This window comes from Heptranchias perlo, chromosome 7, assembly GCF_035084215.1.
Source record: "Heptranchias perlo isolate sHepPer1 chromosome 7, sHepPer1.hap1, whole genome shotgun sequence".
In the NCBI taxonomy this organism is placed as follows: domain Eukaryota; kingdom Metazoa; phylum Chordata; class Chondrichthyes; order Hexanchiformes; family Hexanchidae; genus Heptranchias; species Heptranchias perlo.
In genome coordinates, this window is record NC_090331.1 from 31,527,062 (window position 1) to 31,553,188 (window position 26,127).

General features: G+C 40.3%; 1 protein-coding gene across 2 annotated transcripts in view; it reads right to left on the minus strand.

Moving 5' to 3' along the window:
* The window catches only part of mgat5 (alpha-1,6-mannosylglycoprotein 6-beta-N-acetylglucosaminyltransferase), a 135,771-nt gene that overhangs the window by 54,356 nt on the left and 55,288 nt on the right, over positions 1 to 26,127 (minus strand). For both annotated transcript variants that reach the window (XM_067987255.1, XM_067987254.1), the window contains exons 5-10: positions 23,208 to 23,297; positions 21,951 to 22,022; positions 10,142 to 10,300; positions 8,654 to 8,823; positions 6,746 to 6,880; positions 2,804 to 2,937 (exon numbers count right to left, since the gene is read on the minus strand). In XM_067987255.1, coding sequence (XP_067843356.1) covers positions 2,804 to 2,937; positions 6,746 to 6,880; positions 8,654 to 8,823; positions 10,142 to 10,300; positions 21,951 to 22,022; positions 23,208 to 23,297 — 760 coding nt within the window. The remainder of the gene's footprint in view (positions 1 to 2,803; positions 2,938 to 6,745; positions 6,881 to 8,653; positions 8,824 to 10,141; positions 10,301 to 21,950; positions 22,023 to 23,207; positions 23,298 to 26,127) is intronic.

Consider the following 26,127-nt stretch of genomic DNA (forward strand, 5'->3'; position numbering starts at 1 on the left):
GAGAAGTTAGGAATTGTGAAGGAGCAGAGAGATTTAGGGGTCCAAGTACAAAAATCACTAAAAGCTAGTGGACAGGTACAAAAAATAAATTAAAAAGCTAATGGAATGTTGGCCTTTATCTCAAAGGGGCTGGAATGCAAAAGGGTGGAAGTTATGTTACAATTATATAAAGCTCTGGTTAAACTCCATTCAGAGCACTGCGTTCAGTTCTGGGCACCTCATCTCAGCAAGGATGTACTGTCTTTGGAGAGGGTGCAGCACAGATTCATCAGAATGATACCAAAGCTAAAAGGGTTAAATTATGAGGACAGGTTGCATAGACTAGGCTTGTATTCCTTTGAGTATGGGAGATTAAGGGGTGACCTAATTGAGGTGTATAAGATGTTTAAAGGACTTGATAGGGTAGATTGAAAGAAGCTATTTCCTCTGGTGGGAGTATAACCTTAAAATTAGAGCTGGGCTGTTCAGGGGTGATGTCAGGAAGCACTTCACAGAAAGGGTAGTGGAAATCTGGAGCTCTCTCCCCAAAAAGCTGTTGCGTCTCGATCAATTGAAAATTTCAAAACTGAGATTGATAGATTTTTGTTAGGCAAGGTAATAAGAGAACTGAGGTGGGTAGATAGAGTTAAGATACAGATCAGCCATTATCTAATTGAATAGCAGAACAGGCTCGAGGGGTTGAATGGCCTATTCCTGTTCCTATGTTCTAAGTGCCAGATTTTAAGAGAACTAAATTTGCAAAGAGGTCAGATTACTTGAATAAGACTGATTGGGTGGTCCTACTGGGCAGGTTAATAGTGACAATAAAGAAAAATGGAATGCCTTCAAAACCACCCTTCTGCAGAAGGAAGCCATATGTCCCTGGAGTTAAAAGAGCACAAAACAAAGCTAAATTGGCTAACAGGTCACGTTCAAAGACAAATTAGACTTTAGCTGAATTTTTTTTACTGCCTTAAAGAAAATAATTTTCAGGAGAACAGGGACAAACTCAGCTAAAGGCAATGGAAGCTGCTAAAAGGACACTGGAGAAGAGGACAGTAGATAGCTGTGGTAGAAATCAGATGTCGTTAAGGACTACATAGGATCAATAAAGGGTTCCTTGGAAGATTTAGGTTGACTCCTAGAATATAGTAGTAGTTTTAAATGGCTACTTTGCATCAGTCTTCACTACAGAAGATGACAGTGAGTTACCAATAATGCATGATAGGGTTGATGCTAAAATTGAAAGCATCGAAGTAGATGCAGATATGGTCCTGGCTAGAACATAAGGGATCTCAAAACAGATCAAGCTGCTGGGCCTGACGCCATTCATCCGAGGATGCTTAGCGAGATCGGGGCTGTGCTCTGCGAGCCTCTTGCTCATATATTTAACAACTCGCTGAGGTCTCAGATTGTTCCCATGAACTAGAAAGAGGCCCACGTGGTGCCTAAATTTAAAACTGGAAATAAGTCAGGACCGGGAAATTACAAGCCCATTATTTTTATTTCAGTTATAGGCAAGTTGCTAAAAGGGATCATTAGAGATGCTCTGTATGACCACCTTGACAGAGAAGGGGTTATTAGAGAATCTTAACATGGCTTTTTGAAAACAAAGTCCTATCTCACCAACATGATTGAATTGTTCGAGAAAGTTACTAGGTTAGTGAATGTCAGTAGCCTGACATTGTGTATCTTGATTTTAAAAAAAGCCTTTGACAAGGTGCCACACAAAAGGCTACTAAATAAGATTGAGTCCTGTAGGATTAGAAGACAGAGCTGGATCATAAAAAGATTTGTGTGGCTGTAAGGATCTTCAATAGATTGCAGGCAGATCGAGATGCAGGTGTGGATTCTCTGCAAGCATTCAAAAGGGAGCTGCACAAGCTTCCAACTGTAGCCAACATAACTTCACTTTGAAGGTAGGTGGGTACTGCTTGGTGGGGTGTGGGGTCTCCCAGCCACCACAATCTCCTGGAACTCAATCACCTTCAGGGGTTGGACAAATATTTCCAGAATTATGTCCTAAATTGGTCTAGGTTTTTTCTCTCTCTCCCAGGAGATTCCATGCTGGTGGGTGGGGCAGACTCATTGGACCAGGTCAATTATTCCCATCCTTCATTTTTGTATTTTCTGGAGGAACCAGATGCAGAGAAACTAATAACTATTTTCTCTAATCTTGTATGCTAGTCATTTGAATTGTTGATAAGGCGACATGACATCTTTTTGGCACCAACTCATGGGTTGGGTGAGAGAACACATTGAGTTTGCAATTAAACAATTGTGAGCTATGAAAACTAGTTGAGTGATCTGTAATGTAGCAACAATGACCCTGAATCTTGATCTGGTTCCAATATACATATTCTATGCAAGAACCTATATAAAACACTCCTTTGATTACACATAGTATTGCTTACCAAGAACTTACTCACAACCTCTAAAAGGATGCTCTTCAAGATGAGAAAATATACTTAGTCTCTTTTATTGGGGGGGGGGGGGGTGGGGGGGGGAGAAATCTGCATTTCATTATTCACTGATCTTTCTACTTACTTATTCTGAATGTTATGTTTCTCAGCAGTTTCAGAATTTTACAATCAATACTTTGACTCAGTATGCCATGAAGTGAGCAAAATAAATGTATTACATGTCACTGACTGACATGCTAAAGACAACTTTCCACCAATTTTTTTCTCCATTTTAATTCCTTAAATTTTATATTTTCCTTCAAAGCTTGAACTGAATGTTCTAAATGGGCTAATGTTGAATGTTTGTCCATCCTCAAATAATCACATTAAAAACAGAGAATCAACCGAAATAAATCACTTACGAAACATTGTGTAGAACTGCTGTGGATTGAGGTTCCATTTACCCCACGGTGTCTTGTGACCCTTAGACTGAGCATATTGAGCACTGTTAAATTCTGGTTCTGTACCAAATGAATCCAGCACTCGAAGCATACACCTAGAAAGGATTGAGGGAGGCACAGAGAGAACACCAACAGAAAAGTGAATTATGACCAATGATAAGCCAGGCTTAACTACATCAAAATTCTACCACCACCATGGAAGACATATATTCATTCCTTTTAAAATTACGTCTTGGTAGCAAAATAACATATATAAGCATGTCTATGTGCTACAGATCTATGCTATTTAGCCACCTCAAATAATTTTACTAGTTAAGAAGCAAAAGTTGAGGTTGTATGTATGCTTTTATCTCTGGCAAATTCCTAACAGCCCACAATGTGTCAAAATAAGGTTATAAAAACGTTATCAGCTTAAAAAGGTCGTCGACCTGAAACGTTAACTCTGTTTCTCTTTCCAAAGATGCTGCCTGACTGGTTGCCACCATTTTCTGTTTTTTTTATTTCACATTCTATCATGTATTACTAGCATTAGTATTTTTGTTAATTTTAATTAATAGAAACATAGAATATTGCTGTACATCTGTGAAAATAACAACCGCTCTTTACCACTTAGCAACTCTGACATGGAAACAGTGAAAACAAATACTTTATTTAAAAAGAGCAATGCATTTGGCAGTTTTGCCACTTGGTTATTTAAGGGAAATTTTAAGTGCTTTTCACCCTCCGCATCCAATCAGAATTTATAATATAAAATTGCTGGTATCAGATGTTCACCATCAGTTTTTTTTAAAAAAATTTCTAAATACCATCTTTACATGTCTACTGATTTGTTTCTAAACAGAACAGCTCATGTTTGGGCCTTCTGATTTCTAGGTTTTGTTTTTTCCTAAATGTTGATCACAAAAAAAAACTTTTCAGGTCAAAAAATGATAAAACATTTGCTATCAGACAGCTTTGGATTTATTCAGTAAAACAATTTAGAAAGAACAATTGCTTTCTTAAAGCATATTGCCGAAAGAAGTTGATGTAAATCATCAGCACCTCCTACCACGGATCTCTGTTTGTACATGACCTCCTCGAGCCCTACAACCCTCCGAAATCTCTGCACTCCTCCAATGCTTGCTTCTTGCGCATCCACAGTTTTAATCGCTCCACCGTTGGCAGCCATTCCTTCAGCTGCCTAGGCCCTAAGCTCTGGAATTCCCTCCATAAACCTCTCTTTCCTCGTTTAAGACGCTCCTTAAAACCTACCCCTCTGACCAAAATTTTGGTCACCTATCCTAATATCTGCTTATGTGGCTTGGTGTCAAATTTTGTTTGATAACGCTCTTGTGAAGCACCTTGGGTCAATTTACTATGTTAAAGGAGCTTATATAAATGCACGCTGTTGTTGTTGGGACGCAAGCAGTTCAAGGTGCATTCTATATCACTGTTGCCCGTTAGTACAGAGAGAAGCTCGCCCAACAAGTACACATCTGCAGTTTACCGATGTTGATGTTTATTAGTTTTAAACAAGTTGAACCCTAATTTTAGAATTTATATTTCTAGGGTAGGGGAGGATGGGATGTAATGGATTTAATCGTAAAAACAAGAAGGTTTACTCATATTTGAATCCAATTGCCAGTTTACGTTAAGGCCACTAGATGGAGTACTGTGCTGATGCAAAGTGCTCATCTGAGGGGAAACAAAAACTGACCTTGTTTGCCTTGCGTACTCAAATCACACATTTGCATAGACATTTCTGGGACAGCTTACTCCACAAATATCTCACTGACTTGCTGTGGTGTAGAGCCTGCAATAAGGGGGAGGGAAGAAAATGTTTTTTTTCTAAATTAGGTGACAATTTATTGTGCAGCCAGGATTCAGAAACTCAATGCAAAGTGGTCAAATTTGCAGATGATAAACTAGCAGGGGCAATGGAATTGGAAGAGGTAACTCAGAAATTACATAATGAGTTGGACAAGATATGCAAATGAGCAGAACAAACACAGATGAGACTTAATGCAAACAAATGTAAAGTGCAACCCCTCAGGAAGAAAATATAGACAAGCGTACACCATGAATGGTGTTGAAAGAGCTACGGATGAAACTGAAAGAGGGGCAAGAGTCTTAGTAAACTCAATGCTAAACATGACCAACAAGTGTAGAGAAGCAATCAATGAAACCAGTAGGATGTTGAACAACACAGCCAAAAGGGTAGAATACAAGTCAGATGAGGTAATGTTCAATTTTATAATGCTCTGGTCAGACTGCACCTTGAACACTGCATCTAGTTCTAGTCACCAAGAACAAGAGACATATTCAAGTGCTGGAGGTAGCACAGAGAACAGCCACGAGGCTGATCCCTAGTATCAGGGGTTTGAGTTATGAAGAAAGACTGGAAAAACTTGAGCTTTTCATCCCAGGCTTGGCAAAGATGTACAAAAAGTTAACCTGGAATATTACTTAAATTGCAGGAACAGTACAAGGAGACACTGGTTCAAACTAGAGAAGGATACTTTTAGAACAGATATCAAGAAATTCTTCTTCACGCAACATGACCAACATGTGGAATAAACTTCCAGGTAGTAATTGAGGCAAAAATGCTGCAATCATTTAAGAAACAACTGGATGCGACAATCTGGGGGGGGCATTATGATCTCTCTGAACAGATGAATCCATTTGGATCAAATGGCCTTGCACATCCATTATTACTTTGCGATTGCATTACATTGAAAATAAAAAAAGCTCCCTTACTGTCAGATTGTTAACTAATTCTGGTTTGTTACTTATCACTAAATACAGCATAGACTGTTTTCTTGTCAGTTCTAAAACACACTGTTCCGGAAAACTTCTCACATACATTCTAATATACCATAAATACATGATGCTCAGCGAAGGATTAACGAGGAATAATTTGCAGTTGATTACCCAGATAGTCATACGTCCAGATGCATTTACAAATAGTTTCCAGCTTGTGTTCTTACAAAGTTGAATAAAAAGTACTGACTCCCAATCAATGCCCAAAAGAAAAATATTTTCACAAGGAAACTTTGATAAGGATAAGGACAGGAATGTTAACTTGTGATGACATTTTGATTTAGAATACTATAGGGGTGAATTTCCACAGGCATTCTCCCACTCATCCACCATAACTTTGGCAGAAGAACTGATAAACAGCATTTATGCTATATGTTCAGGGTTTTTGCTATTCTTCGAAGTTACGGCGGAGAAACAGGAGAACCCCTGTGAAAATTCACTCGCTATGTACACAAGTGTAGATATCACCAACACAGCACTGCAAGGATACTCAAAACAGTTTGAGTGGAGGTCTGCTAACCAAAATTGTTAGTGACCCTGGGGTTCATGGTTCACAAATTCAAGTGGGTTGAATTACATTGTGCAATATTAGAAACAATATTGTAAACTGTTCCTTGCATTGCATAATTTCAAGTGTCAAATCAAGAAACACTGACATTTCACAAACACCCAAGCTCACAGAATCTCTCTCTCTTCACAGAGTCACTCATTCTCCCCTCCCACCCAGTTAACCGAGGCACCCTTCTCTCCAACCTCCACCCTTACTCACAAAAGGCACTCTTCCCCAGTTACCACTCCCTGCCATTCTCAACTCTTTCCTGACAGTTTGCTCAGGGACCCAACTCTGCTGCACACTCCAGCTGTTAAGCCAGGAATTCGTGACCGCAGTGTGCAGCAGAGTTGGACATTGAAGAAAAGCAACAGGAAGGATTCAGAAATGGCAGTGAGCAGCAAATTAGGGAGCAGAGGAAAACAATTTCACGGGGTATTTCATGGCCCAGATGCAGACCAGTCTACCATCTGAGTAGCCCAGGAATACTGCCTAGACATCTATTGTGCAATAAACTGAATTGCAGGGTATGCAATGCAAAGAGTAACACTTACTGATAATGAACCCAAGATGGACCAAGCGTTTTCTTAAATTGTGTCAAACCAACAATATCGATATAGATTAGTTCTACTATCTTATCACCACGAGTAGGACAACCCGATCTGTTACCCATCACTTTCTTCATTATCCTACAAGAAGAAAATACATATCATATCCTTGAAAATACAACACATTAAAAGAATAATTTCTTAATCCAGAAAATTCAAAGTGACCAATAATGAATCACCTGAGGATAAAGTAGCGACACACAAGTTCCCTACTGCAACATTTGCAAGATTAAGTCGTTGCATGGGTCACTACGTTTCGTACAAATACTATAAATCAAGGCAACTGATTCCTCACTTTCATAGAAAACAGAATCACAGAATGAGATTGGTTATCCAAAATTTTGAATTTTGTACCAGAACAAAAAAGTTTCATAGAAACAGGAGCAAGAATGCAAAACTGCCATTTTAACTGAAAAGCACAATGCAAAATTTGAATGTATTGCCAGCATTCCATTCTATTGCTGCTACTTTTGCTCTTGCTTCTGCTCTGTATCTGATAAAGGTCTCTGTTGTCCATTGTGCTGCAAGTTTTTGCTCGCGTGCTGTTGCTGGAGTCTTTTTTTTAAAAAAAAGCTGTTCCTAGTCCCATACGCTTGGGTTAGTGCCGCAACACCTCTAAAATACTGACAGCATCTGTAAGGAGCACAGTAACTAGGAACAACCGTACAAAAATAAACTGCTATTCCTGGTCGCTGCGCCTCTTATTTGGCAGTATTTTATAAGCACTATGTATACACATTTTTTGTAACCTATTCCTAGTCACCATGGCTCTGCAGGATTTCTTTGGCAGTGTTTCAGTCAGAGGTATTACAGTGCCAACAAACCCACAAATTGTACGGTAACTGGAACAACTGCAAAGCTGCATAATATTAAATTGCATAACATGCATTTTTAAGAATACTGACAGAACGCTAAATATGATCTCACCTGTAAAAATCCCAGAATCACATAATTAAAATGTAAACCAGTAACCGAGAAAAAAAATCTTTTCGAAAACTAAATTGCGACAAAAGCAAACACTGAAGTAGTACACAAAAGTCCGGAGCCCAACTTTCCCACTAATCCATGAGGATATAATCAGTTTGTAATCTAATCTGGGAAGAAAAGTGCAAGTATATAATAGGATCAGAAGTACTGAGATTTGTACATAAATTTGAAATCACATATCATCTCAAAAGTACCTTTAGCTACCACAAGAATGCCATTTAAGGAATGCATTTGTTTCAAACAATCTTACTACACTCTTGAAAAATTAAAAATGAATTCAAATTTTTGCTAATCTATCATCTGCAAAAATAAAATGATGGTGTAGTATCTGTACAGTAATATATGCTGCGGGGCGTTTTGAAGACGTAACACATCAAGAAGTTGAGGTGGCAGCATAAACCAGGAGAGGAAAGCACACTCAACACTACTATACAAATAATGTTTGTAGTATGTCCTCAAACGCACTCTACTTTGTATTTACAAATACTTTGCATTTCTGCATAAAATAAGCAAGATTGATAGGGGTATGGCAGAGTACGGAAAGGGTTATACCATGTTCAACAAATTGTTTTATTTTCAATGCTGGTGTACGTGATAGTAGTCTACAAAACAAGTCTGCATAAATTAAATGAATTGCAATAGAAGTGCTATTGTATCATGCAGTTTAAGCTACAGCAATATCAGCTTTTCTTTCACTTGCAGGTTATAGCTGAACACATCTTATATAATCTTCTATATTACTGCCACTTAGAACTACTGTTAAAAACAGTAGTCTCAACTTACAAATCGGTCTAGTAGTACAATATATTTGGAGTTTAGCATTTTTGGCTTTTATGCAACAGCACTGATTAAATTTCATCTCCTTACTCTTTTAGTTCAGCCAATGAGGCTGAAATCCTTATGTCATGGCCCAGCAGGTAGAGAGTTGTAATCAAATCACTCCACTGTACTAATTCACCAAGAGGGCCACCACTGAAAGCATTCTCTGCAATCTTAAATCCCGATTCCTTTGTCAAAAGGCCAAGATGGATAAGAATCTAAAAAATAAAGTTAGATACAAGTTACTGTAGACGATTACTATTCCATGCTTTAAAAATGACTATATATAACTACCACTTTCACGCAATTAGGCAGAACAAAAATATAGACATCCATATATATAGCGCACACACACACACACCCCCCAAGTATTTGCTTCAATCCAGATTATGATACATGTATTTTTTTTAATCCCCACCCCAAATAAAGATGCCAACACCTTGTTTGAGTCCAGTGGTCATTATTCATTTGTGAGCCAAGACAGCAAGTTGCTTGAGGCTATTCAACCATATGTGATGAGTCTATATAAGTGCTTCCATTATAAATGTGAACATAAGAATTTGTGGCAGATGAAATTTAAAGTAGAGAAGTGTGAATTGATACATTTTGGTAGCAAGAATGAAGAGAGACAATATAAACTAAATGGTACAATTTTAAAGGGGGTACAGGAACAGAGAGACCTGGGGGTGTATGTACACAAATTTTTGAAGAGGGCAGGACAAGTTGAGAAAGCTGTTAAAAAGCATGAACAGTTTTGATAGAGTAAATAAGGGGAAACTGTTTCCAGTGGCAGTCGGGTCAGTAAACAGAGGACAAAGATTTAATTGGTTAAAAAACCAGAGGCAACATGAGGAAACTTTTTTTTTTACACGAAAAGTTGTTATGATCTGGAATGCACTGCCTGTAAGGATGGTGGAAGCAGATTCAGTAACAACTTTCAAAAGGGAACTGGATAAATACTTGAAGGGAAAAAAATTACAGGGCCAAGGGGAAAGAACAGGGGAGTGGGACTTGGATGGCTTTTTCAAAAGGGCCAGCACAGGCAGAGTGGGCCAAATGTTACAGCACAGAAGACGACCATACTATGAACTTGTAATGTAAAAAGTTAGTAAAAAAAGTGACAATGGTGGTGAATGCAGACACAAGATTTTTATTTTTTATATACATTATATATAGATAGATAGTTATAATGCTAATATATCAGATAGATTATGTTATAAATTAGATTTTGGGGGTATATGGGAACCGAACTAATTAGAAATTAGAGATGATTCTGGGATCAGACTGGTTTGGAAGTAATTTGCCAAACAGATTTTGCAACACTAGATCACACAGATATGAGGCTTCCAACTTAGATGGAGAGGGAGAGAAAGTAAGACATCTTCACTACTTCTGGTTAGTTCCCTTTAAGAAATACAGAACTATAAATATAATAGAATTACAAGGTTCATCTTATGATGGTGCTCGAAATAATCAACAGTGGCATGTCAATATCATAACATATTACAATACTTCAGGCAACATTCTGGAACTGACCTTTTTACGTTTGTTTTCTAGACTTTGTTTCTCTGCAAGTGATTTTACAGCTTCAATCCAGGCACTTGCCATTCGATTTATTCTTAATCGCATCCATCGAAATTCCTCATGTGCAGACATCATTTTAAAGAGGTAATTAAAATCTGTTCGAATTTCAGCCTGTGATAAAAATATATTAATTCTTCACTTCCACATTAAATATAGTAGTTTTATACCCATCATGGTATCACAGTAGGTACAGCACAGAAAGAGCTCATTCAGCCCATCGTGCCTGCTCTTTGAAAGAGCTATCCAATTAGTCCCACTCCCCTGCTCTTTCCCTGTAGCCCAGTAAACTTTTTCCTTTAAGTATGTATCCAATTCCCTTTTGAAAGTTGCTATTGAATCTGTTTCCACCACCCTTTCAGGCAATGCATTCCAAGTCATAACTCACTGCGTAAAAAAATGTTTCCTCATGCCACCTGTGGTTCTTTTGCCAATCACCTTAAATCTGTGTCCTCTGGTTACTGACCCTTCCGCCACTGGAAACAGTTTTTGCTTATTTACTCTTATCAAAACTGTTCATGATTTTGAACACCTCTATCAAATCTCCTCTTAACCTTCTCTGCTCCAAGGAGAACAGCCTCAGCTACTCTAGTCTCTCCACATAACTGAAGTCCCTCATTCCTGGTACCATTCTAATAAATCTCTTCTGCACCCTCTCTAAGTCCTTGACATCCTTCCAAAAGTGTGTTGCCCAGAATTGAACACAATACTCCAGCTGAGACCTAACCAGTGTTTCATAAAAGGTGGAGTACAAACTACTTGCCTTTATTTATAAAGCCAAGGATCCCATATGCTTTTTTTTTAAAAAACAGCCTTCTCAACTTGTCTTGCCAACTTCAAAGATTTGATTACACACACCCCCAGATCTCTCTGTTCCTGCACCCCCTTTAAAATTGTACCATTTAGTTTATATTGCCTCTCCTCATTCTTCCTACTAAAATGTATCACTTCACACTTCTCCGCCTTAAATTCATCTGCCATGTTTCTGTCCATTTCACCAGTCTGTCCATGTCCTCCTGAAGTCTGTTAGTATCCTCCACACTGTTTACTACATTTCCGAGTTTCGTGTCATCTGCAAACTTTGAAATTATACCTAAGTCCACAGCATTAATATATCAAAAAGAGCAGTGGCCCTAATACTGACTTCTGGGGAATACCACTGTATACTTCCCTCCAGTCTGAAAAACAACCAACCATTCACCACCACTCTGCTTTCTGTCCCATAGCCAATTTTATATCCATGCTGTCACTGTCCCTTTAATCATGCTAATAAGTCTATTATGTGGTACTTTATCAAATGCCTTTTGACAATCCATACACACGTCAACAGCACGACCCTCATCAACGCTCACCATTGCTTCATCAAAGGACTCAATCAAGTTAGTCAAACACAATTTTCTTTTAACAAATCCATGCTGACTTTCATTTATTAATCCATACTTTTCCAAGTGTCAATTTACTTTGTCCTGGATTATTGTCTTGAAAAGTTTCCTCATCACTGGCGTTACGCTGTCCGGCCTTTAATTGCCAGGTTTATCCCTCTCCCTTTTTTGAACAGGGTTGTAACATTTGCAATCCTCCAGCACTATCCCCATATCTAGGGAGGATTGGAAGATTGTGGCCAGAGAGTCCGCAATTCCCACCTGTACTTCCCTCAGTACCCTAGGATGCAACCCATCTGGTCCGGGTGACTTTTCTATCTTGAGTACTGCCAATCTTTTAATTAGGTTGTTACATAAGGTTAAATCTCACGGGATCGAAGGTGAGGTAGCCAATTGGATACAAAATTGGATTGACGACAGACGACAGAGGGTGGTTGTAGAGGGTTGTTTTTCAAACTGGAAGCCTGTGACCAGCGGTGTGCCTCAGGGATCGGTGCTGGGTCCGCTGTTATTTGTTATTTATATTAATGATTTGGATAAGAATTTAGGAGGCATGGTTAGTAAGTTTGCAGATGACACCAAGATTGGTGGCATTGTGGACAGTGAAGAAGGTTATCTAGGATTGCAACGGGATCTTGATAAATTGAGCCAGTGGGCCGATGAATGGCAGATGGAGTTTAATTTAGATAAATGTGAGGTGATGCATTTTGGTAGATCGAATCGGGCCAGGACCTACTCCGTTAATGGTAGGGCGTTGGGGAGAGTTATAGAACAAAGAGATCTAGGAGTACAGGTTCATAGCTCCTTGAAAGTGGAGTCACAGGTGGATAGGGTGGTGAAGAAGGCATTCAGCATACTTGGTTTCATTGGTCAGAACAGTGAATACAGGAGTTGGGATGTCTTGTTGAAGTTGTACAAGACATTAGTTAGGCCACACTTGGAATACTGTGTACAGTTCTGGTCACCCTATTATAGAAAGGATATTATTAAACTAGAAAGAGTGCAGAAAAGATTTACTAGGATGCTACCGGGACTTGATGGTTTGACTTATAGGGAGAGGTTGGATAGACTGGGACTTTTTTCCCTGGAGAGTAGGAGGTTAAGGGGTGATCTTATAGAAGTCTATAAAATAATGAGGGGCATAGATAAGGTAGATAGTCAAAATCTTTTCCCAAAGGTAGGGGAGTCTATAACGAGGGGGCATAGATTTAAGGTGAGAGGGGAGAGATACAAAAGGGTCCAGAGGGGCAATTTTTTCACTCAAAGGGTGGTGAGTGTCTGGAACGAGCTGCCAGAGGCAGTAGTAGAGGTGGGTACAATTTTGTCTTTTAAAAAGCATTTGGGCAGTTACATGGGTAAGATGGGTATAGAGGGATATGGGCCAAGTGCAGGCAATTGGGACTAGTTTAGTGGTATAAACTGGGCAACATGGACATGTTGGGCCGAAGGGCCTGTTTCCATGTTGTAAACTTCTATGATTCTATGCCTTGTGCACACAATTCCATGTCATTAATATATATTAAAAAGAGCAGTGGTCCTAATAACAACCACTGGACAACACCACTGTATCATAATCATAGAATCTGGATGAGTGCAGCTCCAACAACACTCAAGAAGCTTGACACCATCCAGGACAAAGCAGCCCGCTTAACTGGAACCCCATCCACCACATTAAACATTCACTTCCTCCACCACCGTGCACAGTGGCTGCAGTGTGTATCATCTACAGGATGCACTGCAGCAACTCGCCAAGGCTTCTTCGACAGCACCTCCCAAACCCACGACCTCTACCACTTAGAAGGACATGGGCAGCAGGTGCAGAAGAACATCATCACCTGCACATTCCGCTCCAAGTCACATACCATCCCGACTTGGAAATATATAGCTGTTCCTTCATCGTCGCTGAGTCAAAATCCTGGAACTCCCTACCTAACAGCACTGTGGGAGAACCTTCACCACATGGACTGCAGCGGTTCAAGAAGGCGACTCACCACCATCTTTTCAAGGGCAATTAGGGATGGGGCAATAATTGCTGGCCTTGCCAGCGACGCCCACATCCCACGAATGAATAAAAAAATCATAGAATCATTACTGCACAGAAGGAGGCCATTCAGCCCATCGAGCCCGTGCCGGCTCTTTGTAAGAGCAATCCAGTTAGTCCCATTTCACCGTTCTTACCCCACAGCCCTGCAAATTTTTTCCACTTCATGTATTTATCCAATTCCTTTTTGAAAGCCACAACTGAATCAGCTTCCACCATCCTTTCAGGCAGCGCATTCCAGATCATAACTACTCGCTGTGCAAAAATGTTTTTCCTCACGTTGCTTTTGGTTCTTCTGCCAATCACCTTAAATCTGTGACCTCTGGTTCTCGATTCTTCCACCAATGGGAATAGTTTCTCTTCATTTACTTTATCTAAGCCCTTCATGATTTTTAACACTTCTATAAAATCTCCTCTCAACCTTCTCTGCTCTTAGGGGAACAACCCCTGCTTCTCTAGTGTCTTCACATAACTGAAGTCCCTCATCCCTGAAACCATTCTAGTAAATCTTTTCTGCACCCTCTCTAAGGCCTTCACATCCTTCCTAAAGTGCGGTGCCCAGAAATGGACACAATACTCCAGTTGTGGCCGAACCAGTGTTTTACAGAGGTTCAACATAACTGCCTTGCTTTTGTAATCTATGCCTCTGTTTATAAAGCCCAGGATCCCTTATGCTTTTTTAACCGCTTTCTCAACTTGTCCTGCTACCTTCAAAGATTTGTGCACATATACCCCCAGGTCCCTCTGTTCCTGCACCCCCTTTAGAATTGTACCATTTAATTTATATTGCCTCTCCTCATTCTTCCTGCCAAAATGTATCACTTCACAAATCTCAGCATTAAATTTCAACTGCCATGTGTCCACCCATTCCACCAGCCTATCTATGTCCTCTTGAAGCCTATTACTATCTTCTCACTATTTACTACATTTCCAAGTTTTGTGTCATCTGCAAATTTTGAAATTGTGCCCTGTACACCCAAGTCATTAATATATATATAAAAAAAATATTTCCCTCCAGTCTGAAAAACAACTCACTACTCTCTGCTTTCTGTCCCTTAGCCAATTTTGTATCCTCGCTGCCACTGTCCCTTTAATCCCATGGGCTTTAATTTTTCTAACAAGTCGATTATGTGGTAGTTTATCAAATGCCTTTTGAAAGTCCATCTTCACAATATCAACCGCACTACCCTCGTCAACCCTCTCCTTTACTTCAAAGAATTCAATCAAGTTAGTCAAACACGACTTTCCTTTAACAAATCCATGCTAACTTTCATTTATTAGGCCATACTTTTCCCAAGTGCCAATTAATCTTATCCTGGATTATTGTCTCTAACCGCTGACATTAGGCTGCCTTCTGGACCGGGTGTCTTTTCCACTTTGAGTACTGCCAACCTTTTAAGTACCTCCTCTATCTATTTTTGTCCTCTCCAATATCACTACCACCTCCTCCTTCACTGCTACATTGGCAGCCTCCTCTTCTCTAGTGAAGACCTTTGCGAAGTATTCATTTATTACCTCAGCTATACCCTCTGCCTCCACAAGATGATCTTTTTTGTCCCTAATCAGCCCCACCCTTTTACTAATTATACGTTTAGAAAAGACTTTTGGGTTCTCTTTTATGTTAGCTGCTAATCTATTCTCATACTCTCTCTTTGCTCCTCTTGTTTCCTTTTGTTAGATCTCCTCTGTACTTTCTGTATACAGCTTTGTTCTCTACTATATTATGAATCTTACATTGATCATATGCCTCCTTTTTCGGTTTCATTTTAATTTCTATATCTTTAGTCATCCAGGGAGCTCTAGCTTTGGATGCCCATCCTTTCCCCCTCGTGGGAATGTGTCTACTCTGTACCCGAACCATCTCCTCTTTGAAGGCCTCCCATTTTTCAATTATTGTTTTGCCTAACAATTTCTGATTCCAATCCACCAAAGCAAGCTCCCTTTGTAACTCACTGAAAGTAGCCCTCCTCCAGTTAAGTATATTTATGCTTGATTATTCCTTGTCCTTTTCCATAACTATTCTAAACCTGATGTCACTGCTCCCAAATGTTTCTCGACTGAAACTTGCTACATTTGCCCCCCTTCATTCTGCAGAACTAGACCCAGCATTGCTTCCTTCCACATTGGGCTGCAAAAAAAAAACACTGATCAAGAAAGTTCTCTTGCACACATTTCAAGAATTCCTTCTCCTCCTCCTCGCCCTTTACACTGTTACTATCCTAGTCTATATCGGGATAATTGAAGTCCATTATCACTACCCCTCAGATAATGAAGCAGTCCATGCCCGCATGCAGCAAGACCTGGACAACATCCAGGCTTGGGCTCATAAGTGGCAAGTAATATTCGCACCAGACAGGTGCCAGGCAATGTCCATCTCCAAGAAGGGAGTCTAACCACCTCCCCTTGACATTCAACGGCATTACCATTGCTGAATCCCCCACCATCAACATCCTGGGGGGGGGTCACCATTGACCAGAAACTTAACTGGACCAGCCACATAAATACTGTGACTACAAGAGCAGGTCAGAGGCTGGGTATTCTGCAGCGAGAGACTCACCTCCTGACTCCCCAAAGCCTTTCCACCATCTACAAGACACAAGTCAGGAGTACGATGGAATACTCTCCACTTCCCCAGATGTGTGCAGCTCCAACAACACTCAAGAAGCTCGACCTTCCAGGACAAAGCAGCCCGTTTGATTGGCACCCCATCCACCACCCGAAACATTCACTCCCTTCACCACCGGCACACCGTGGCTGCAGTGTGTACCATTTACAGGATGCACTGCAGCAACTCGCCAAGGCTTCTTCGACAGCACCTCCCAAACCCGCGATCTCTACCACCTAGAAGGACAAGGGCAGCAGGCACATGGGAACACCACCTGCACGTTCCCCTCCAAGTCACACACCATCCTGACTTGGAAATATATCGCCGTTCCTTCGTCGTCGCTGAGTCAAAATCCTGGAACTCCCTACCTAACAGCACTGTGGGAGAACCTTCACCACATGGACTGCAGTGGTGCAAAAAGGCGGCTCACCACCACCTTCTCAAGGGCAATTAGGGATGGGCAATAAATGCTGGCCTTGCTAGCAATGCCCACATCCCATGAACGAATAAAAAAAACTACTCTATAGTTCTTGCATCCTTCTGTAATATGCCTGCAAATTTGCTCCTCTACCTCCTTCCCACTATTTGGTGGACTATAGTATACATCCAGTAGTGTAATAGCTCCTCTATTATTCCTTAATTCTAACCAAATAGATTATATCTTTGACCCCCTCAACTACATCATCCCTTTCCAGTGCTGCAAGAACATAAGAATTAGGAGCAGGAGTAGGCCATACAGCATCTCGAGTCTTCTCCGCCATTCAATAAGATCATGGCTGATCTTGGACATCAACTCCACTTTCCCGCCCGATCCCCATATCCCTTGATGCCCCTACAGTCCAAAAATTTATCCATCTCAGTCTTGAATATAGTCAACGACTGAGCATCCACAGCCCTCTGGGGTAGAGAATTCCAAAGATTCACAACCCTCAGTGAAGAAATTCCTCCTCATCTCAGTCCTAAATGGCTGACCCCTTACCTCGAGACCATAACCCCCTATTTCTAGACTCTCCAGCCAGGGGAAACATCCTCCGAGCATCTACCCTATCAAGCCCTCTTAGAATCTTATATGTTTTAATGAGATAATCTCTCATTCTTCTAAACTCAAGAGTATAAGCCCATTTTACTCAATCTTTCCTCATAGGACAACCCTCTCATCCCAGGAATTAATCTAGTGAACCTTCGTTGCACCGCCTCTAAGTACATCTTTCCATAGGTAAGGAGACCAAAACTGCACACAGCACTCCAGGTGTGGTCTCATCAAAGCCCTATACAATTGTAGCAAGACTTTCTTACTCTTGTACTCCAACCCCTTGCAATAAAGGCCAACATGCTATTCGCCTTCCTAACTGCTTGCTGTACCTGCATGTTAACTTTGTGTTTCGTGTACAAGGTCACCCAAATCTGTCTGAACACCGACATTTAATAGTTTATCATTTAAAAAATTCCATTTTTCTATTATTCCTACCAAAGTGAATAACTTCACATTTCTCCATGTTATACTCCATCTGCCACCTTCTTGCCCCACTTAACCTGTTCATATCCCTTTGCAGATTCTTTGTGCTCTCCTCACCGCTTACTTTCCCACCTAGCTTTGTATCGTCAGCAAACTTGGATACATGACACTCGGTCCCTTCATCTAGGTCATTAATATAGATTGTAAATAGCTGAGGCCCAAGCACCGATCCCTGCAGCACCCCCCTAGTTACAACCTGCCAACCTGAAAATGACCAATTTATTCCTACTCTGTTTTCTGTCCATTAACCAATCTTCAATCCATGCTAATATATTACTCCCAGTCCCACAAGCCCTAACCTTGTGTAACAACCTCTTGTGTGGCACCTTATCGAATGCCTTTTGAAAATCCAAATATACTACATCCCCTGGATACCCCTTCTCTACCCTGCTAGTTACACCCTGGTCCGTCGTCATTTCTCCTTCCTTTACAGACGCACCCTGGTCCGTCGTCATTTCTCCTTCCTTTACAGACGCACCCTGGTCCGTCGTCATTTCTCCTTCCTTTACAGACGCACCCTGGTCCGTCGTCATTTCTCCTTCCTTTACAGACGCACCCTGGTCCGTCGTCATTTCTCCTTCCTTTACAGACGCACCCTGGTCCGTCGTCATTTCTCCTTCCTTTACAGACGCACCCTGGTCCGTCGTCATTTCTCCTTCCTTTACAGACGCACCCTGGTCCGTCGTCATTTCTCCTTCCTTTACAGACGCACCCTGGTCCGTCGTCATTTCTCCTTCCTTTACAGACGCACCCTGGTCCGTCGTCATTTCTCCTTCCTTTACAGACGCACCCTGGTCCGTCGTCATTTCTCCTTCCTTTACAGACGCACCCTGGTCCGTCGTCATTTCTCCTTCCTTTACAGACGCACCCTGGTCCGTCGTCATTTCTCCTTCCTTTACAGACGCACCCTGGTCCGTCGTCATTTCTCCTTCCTTTACAGACGCACCCTGGTCCGTCGTCATTTCTCCTTCCTTTACAGACGCACCCTGGTCCGTCGTCATTTCTCCTTCCTTTACAGACGCACCCTGGTCCGTCGTCATTTCTCCTTCCTTTACAGACGCACCCTGGTCCGTCGTCATTTCTCCTTCCTTTACAGACGCACCCTGGTCCGTCGTCATTTCTCCTTCCTTTACAGACGCACCCTGGTCCGTCGTCATTTCTCCTTCCTTTACAGACGCACCCTGGTCCGTCGTCATTTCTCCTTCCTTTACAGACGCACCCTGGTCCGTCGTCATTTCTCCTTCCTTTACAGACGCACCCTGGTCCGTCGTCATTGCTCCTTCCTTTACAGACGCACCCTGGTCCGTCGTCATTTCTCCTTCCTTTACAGACGCACCCTGGTCCGTCGTCATTTCTCCTTCCTTTACAGACGCACCCTGGTCCGTCGTCATTTCTCCTTCCTTTACAGACGCACCCTGGTCCGTCGTCATTTCTCCTTCCTTTACAGACGCACCCTCAGCAATAGTGAGAAAGGATATTGGCTCAGAAAATCAAGATGTAGAATCAGTCTGGGTGGAGTTAAGAAGCACCAAGGAGCAGAAAACACTGGTGGGAGTTGTCTATAGGCCTCCAAACAGTAGCGATAATGTAGGGAATGGGATCAAACAGGAAATTAGAGATACATGTAACAAGGGTACTACAGTAATCATGGGTGACTTAAATCTACATATAGACTGACCAAACCAAATTAACAATAATACTGTGGAGGATGAACTCCTGTAGTGTGCACGAGATGGTTTTTTTAGACCAGTACGTTGAAGAGCCAACCAGGGAACAAGCTATCCTAGATTGGGTATTGTGCAATGAGAAGGGGTTAATTAATAATCTAGTTGTGCGGCGTCCTTTAGAGAAGAGTGACCATAACATGGTAGAATTCTTCATTAAGATGGAAAGTGAAGTAGTCCAATCCGAAACTAAGGTCCTAAATCTAAACAAAGGAAACTACGAAGTTATGAGGAGTGAGTTGACCATGATATATTGGGAAGCTTCATTAAAAGGCATGACAGCGGATAGGCAATGGCTATCATTTAAGGAACGATTGCAACAATTATACATTCCTTTCCGGCACAAAAACACAAAAGGAAATTAAGCCCAACCATGGCTAACAAAAGAAATTAAGGATAGTATTAGATCCAAAGAGCAGTCATATAAAGTTGCCAGAAAAAGTAGCAAGCCTGAAGATTGGGAGCAGTTTAGAATTCAGCAAAATAGGATCAGGAGATTGATTAACAGGGGAAAAATAGAGTATGAGAGTAAACTTGCAAGGAACATAAAAGTGGACTATAAAAGCTTCTACAAGTATGTAAAAAGAAAAAAAGATTATTGAAGACAAATGTAGGTCCCTTAAAGTCAGAAACGGGAGAATTTATAATGGCGAACAGGGAAATGGCAGAGCAATTAAACAAATACTTTGCTTCTGTCTTCCCGGAAGAGGACACAAATAACTTCCCAGAAATGCTAGGGAACCAAGGGACTAGTGAGAAGGAGGAATTAAAGGAAACTAGTATTAGTAAAAAAGTGCTGGAGAAATTAATGGGACTGAAAGCCGATAAATACCCAGGACCTGATAATCTGCATGTCAGAGTACTAAAAGGGGGAGCCATGGATATAGTGGATGCATTAGTTGTCATCTTCCAAAATTCTATAGATTATGGAACAGTTCCTGCAGATTGGAGGGTGGCAAATGTAACCCCACTATTTAAAAAAGGAGGGAGAAAGAAAACAGGGAACTACAGACTGGTTAGCCTGACATCAGTAGTAGGGAAAATGCTAGAGTCTATTATAAAGGGTGTGATAACAGGACACTTAGAAAATATCAATGGGATTAGACAAAGTCAGCATGGATTTATGAAAGGGAAATCATGTTTGACAAACCTACTAGAGTTTTTTTTGAGAATGTAACTGGTAGAATAGATGAGGATGTGGTTTATTTGGATTTTCCGAAGGCCTTTGATAAAGTCCCACATAAGAGGTTAGTGTGCAAAATTAAAGCACATGGGATTGGGGGTAATATACTGGCATGGATTGAAAATTGGTTAACAGATAGGAAACAGAGTAGGAATAAATGGGTCTTTTTCGGGGTGGCGGGCAGTGACTAGTGGGGTACCACAGGGATCAGTGTTTGGGCCCCAGCTATTCACAACATATATCAATGATTTGAATGAGGGAACCAAATGCAGTATTTCCAAGTTTGCTGACGACACAAAACTAGGTGGGATTGTGAGTTGTGCGGAGGATGCAAAGAGGCTTCAAGGTGATTTAGACAAGTTGAGTGAGTGAGCAAATACATGGCAGATGCAGTATAATGTGGATAATTGTGCAGCAAGCAGTTAGGAAGGCAAATGATATGTTGGCCTTCATTGCAAGAGGATTTGAGTACAGGAGCAAGGATGTCTTACTGCAGTTATACAGGGCTTTGGTGAGCCCACACCTGGAGTATTGTGTGCAGTTTTGGTCTCCTTACCTAAGAAAGGATATACTTGCCATAGAGGGAGTCCAGCGAAGGTTCACAAGACTGATTCCTGGGATGGCAGGACTGTCATATGAGGAGAAATTGGGTCGACTCGGCCTGCATTCACTCGAGTTTAGAAGAACGAGAGGGGATCTCATTGAAACATATAAAATTCTAACAGGGCTAGACAGACTGGATGCAGGGAGGATGTTTCCCTTGAAACAAAATCTGAACTAAATTCATATCTTGAGTCCATCCAACTCCAATACTTAATTCTTTCCCCATAATTTCAGACCTAGAATACTCTGTATTTAAGATAAATCTATAGAGTTGATCTAAGACAAAAATGCCAAACATTATCATGAAACGTTGAGTTGACCTTGCCGTCTTCCCCCTAACACACATTTTAGTTATTCTTAAACGACACTTATTGGAATCCCAGTCATCGCTACTTTTTCATACCATGTAACTTGGCCCAGCAGGTAGCTAAACTCTTGCTACCTATCTAACATTGGACACCGACTCCAACCTGATCCCATTATCAGCCATCAAAACTCAAACAGTTTTGAAGGCCAAGTTTCCATTCCACTGCCACCTTTCAACTTCCAAGATATTCCACCACTGGCACCACCTCTCGAGTTGTAAGTAGAGCTCTGTTAGTGGCCAGTGTGAGCATCGCAACCAGACAACATAACAGGATTATAAAGCAATATAGTATAGTGCATTATGTTAGCAAGTTAGGTCCCAGATCCATTTAATCAATACTAACCAAAGTCTGTAGGTCTGTCTCTTCCCGAGGACTTTTTGCTCTCCATGGCAGAGGAGGACACCAATTTTCAACCTATCCCCAAGGAGAAAAGAAATGCATGAGAAACATAGTTGAGAAATAAGAAAAAAAACCAGACACAGTCGATTCTTTGAAACTTATTTTTAAAAGGATGAGATAGCTGCATGTGAAAACAGTAGGCGCTTAGTTTAAATGTAACGTACAAATGGAAACTTCGGACATTTTCAGCACGAACAGCAATTTTAGCTTTATTCCACATCTCAGTACACCAAACAAACAGTAAGATTCTTCAATTAAAAAAAGTCTAAGGCCAAAACTGAAGTTCAACATTGTGAAATACCTGCAACAAATCCACAAGGACCAACTTTCCACTACTAGGTGACTCAAAAAAGTTCAAGAAGGAGAAATACACACTAAAAGTGATCAAATTTAAACAATTGTCTACAGTACGTTAATGAGTATATACACAAGGTGGAAACATCTTTCCTTTACAAAACTTACATTTGCAACTTCCCTTTTTTCTCACCTTTTGTTTGTGTAGAACTCTGATCACACTTCACTATTTGCACATTCTTTTCTCCTTTTTATGTCTCTGCATCATTACAATAATTTTTCATATCAAAGTCTTCTATTAAGCAGTATGAAGGTCATTCAATTCATTTACTCCCTTTCTTGTTGTCATATCTATTGATTCTCAATTTTGTTTTGACATACCAGAACACTATATCTGTTGCTGGAAACTACTAAAAAAATCTACAATTACAGCACCATTTTCCTTTAGATAACTGAAATAGTCATGCGCAAGATGGGTCTCCAGAAGTGCGTCAATATTTGCAGGTGAGTTCCTTGGTGTGTGCTGATATCTACAAGGGATCTCTCACACACAAGTTTGAAAATTGCTGCTGTACAGAAATAGTCCAGAATGCAGATTAATCTCAACTACAAAATACAAATCAATGTGTATTAAGTATGAAAAACCAAATGATGAGATGCACATTTTTAATGGCATGTAAAACCTGTATAAAGTTATACATACTTACAACAATCAAATCATCAACTTGAACCTTTTAAGAGAAGTCCAAAATGGGGGAGGCAGGAACCCTGATTCTGTGCTATATTTCTCAAATTCTAAATTATCTACAAACAATTGCACATGCATGCCTTATATTATGTAGAATTCATTAGCCTAGAAAAGAACAAAAGCCACATTTCACTTAATTTAGGCATACTGCCACTGACCTCACTGAGGTAAATAAAAAATGAGCATATGGACCCATCCACGCCGTAGCTGGCATAGCAAGGATCTGACCGCCACATAGTCTTCATCCACTGCAAAACAAGAAACATAATAAATACACAAGTTTGATCTATATGTAGAATAAACATTCAGTAGGGAAATTCTTGTTAAAAGTATGAGCCAACTTCATTTTTGTTCTGCAACTCACATCTTTTAGTTCCGTTAAACATTAGATTACTTGCCAGCCACAAGATATGGATAAGACAACCAACAGACCCATCCTAGGTCAACAATCTATAAAGAACCTAACCCTCCCCAACATCCAGCTTTTTCTGAAAAAAAGTTTTGGGTTTTTGTCTCCATTTACCCTACAAGGAGGTCCACCTTGCATGTTGATCACTGAAGTAATTCCTGACTGATCACTGTATACACAAATTCCTAAATTTGTCATTTACTAGTTTGAACTTGTACCCAGGTCCTACTTGCTGTTTAATTTGAAGTTGTGTTCTAGAATTACCTTTCTAGATCATATATGTTATTTTCTTATAAGGTTGAAATACCATACTCCAGTATTTCCTCAGAATTCTTTTCTTGTCTTGAATCAAAAGTTCTGTGTTCAAATCCCACCATAGACTTGGAACACATAATCTAGGGTTTTACTCCGGTGTAGTACTGCATTTTCAAATGGGCTGTTAAACTGAGCTCCTGACTACTTATTCAAGTAGACGCAAAAGATCCCATAGCGTGGGGTAGTTCTCTTGGTATCCTGGCCAACATCACCAGAAATTATCTGGTTATTCATTCATTTCTTGTTTGTGCGGATCTTGCTGTATACAAATCGATTGTGTTATTTGCCTTCATGACAGTAATCCATTGATTGTGATTATTTTTGTGTAGGCCGCTAACTCTTTAAAATTTAGTCAGTGGCTTTAGCTGGCTGTTAAAACTTCCCAAGTAGAAAGTTTTGCATCAAGCCTATCCCGATACAAGGTTTCAAAGTGTGTTGTAGTCTTCCTGGTTACAGGCTTGAGGGAGTCTCTAACATACAATTTTCAAATATATACAAATTTTGTGATCGAACAAAAAGCAAAATACTGCAGATGCTGGAAATCTGAAATAGAAACAGAAAGTGCTGGCAACACTCAGCAAGTCAGGCAACATCTGTGGAGACAGAACCAGATGTTACAAATGACAGCTTATAAAGAGGAGGAGAGTCAGGGAAAAGGGTGAAAAAAATGGTGGAGGACAGATTATTTAATCAGTTCACATAGGCAGTTAGAAAATTCCTAGAAAGGGACAATTTTGAAATTTGATAGAAGTGAACAGGAGATAGGTTAAAAAGAACCAACAGTTTGAAAGTTCAGAAAGAAAGGAGAAATACTGTGTGTATTTAAGAACTAACCTGATCCTTTGTAAATTATGTTTTTAGACCTATAATTTTATTGTCTACACAAGGAATTAGATAGAGACTTCCTACTATAAATATATAAGAGTTAGATAATTCACTTGTTCATTGTTTAATAAATCTGCGCAATATTTTGAACATAAACATGAAGTCTGATGTGATGCTCTACTACTTTTGAAGACTAAAGTGGAGACAAGGTAATTCAGTGTGAGTATAGGCGTACCAGGTTAAATAGCCGTAATAAGCTTTCTTTAATATAAAATATATACACACATATTAAAGGCTGATTCTGCAGTGGTTGCAATAGTATACGGTCTGACCTGCAGTATAGTAGACATTTCATTAACCATTCATCAGAAGAGATAAGGAATATAATTGCCAAACGGTAAGTCAGTCAAGAAAACGTAAGGGAGTCTAGGGTATAAGTTCCTTTTGTATAGGACTTGGAAGAGACAAGACTTTGAAGGCTAGAGAGCAATAATGAGCACTCATGTATGTGGATGTCCAGAGTGTAATAAACAACCTAAGACATTACTGGGCATGTGCAACAAATGATAGTAGCTAATCTAACCATTAAACGAGTTTACGTATCAACAGCATACACAAAGAACCTAATGACCCACTGTACCCACATTTGTCCTACGTGATTAACCCTATAAAAGATACAACACACCAGAGTTTCTTTGGGACTTCGACCTAGTCTTGCTGAGGCTAGTGTAAGTAGTTAAGATGACACGCTTGCAAACTTCTGATGATTAGTCCTCTGCACGAGTTATATAATCGGTACCAATCTCATGGGCACTGTATGTAAGGAGTTGTGCTTTACTATATTATTGATGTGATTGAATAAAGACGTTTCAATGTTTCCTGGTCCTCGTACTTGTATTAGAGGTAAAGGATGTAGGACAATATCCTATAATACTTCCACATAGGTTAAAGGGATAAATGACAATATCCTATATAAACCCAACATCCAGTACCAAAAAGCGATTACCAAACAGGGTTTGCTGTTCATTTCCCCAGGCATGATACTGAAAGTTTACCTAGATCACAAGACAAGGGTAGACACTGTCAAAAGGTAGAGAGAGTTAGGACTGATCCACAAAAGTGATGTAAGATAAGGAATAATCGTCTTTTTTGGATGAGACATTAAACCGAGACTCCGTCTACCCTCTCGATGGACGTCAAAGATTCCACGGCAATATTTGAAGAAGAGCAGGAGATTCTCCCAGTGATCTAGCCAACATTAATCCCTCAACCAACACCCAACACAGATGATCTGGTCATTTATTTCATTGCTCTTGAGAAATGCATATTGGCTGCTGCATTTCCTACATTATCATAGTGACTACATTTCAAAAGTACTTCATTGACTGCAAAGTAATTTGGACCTGACGTTGTGAAAGGCACTCTTTAAATGCAAGTTCTTTTTTTCTCTTTAGTGCCTTGCAAGTTGTTCTTTTCTTTTGGATGCTAAAGAGTCTGTGGCTCTTCTCTGCACCACCTCCAGTTTGAAT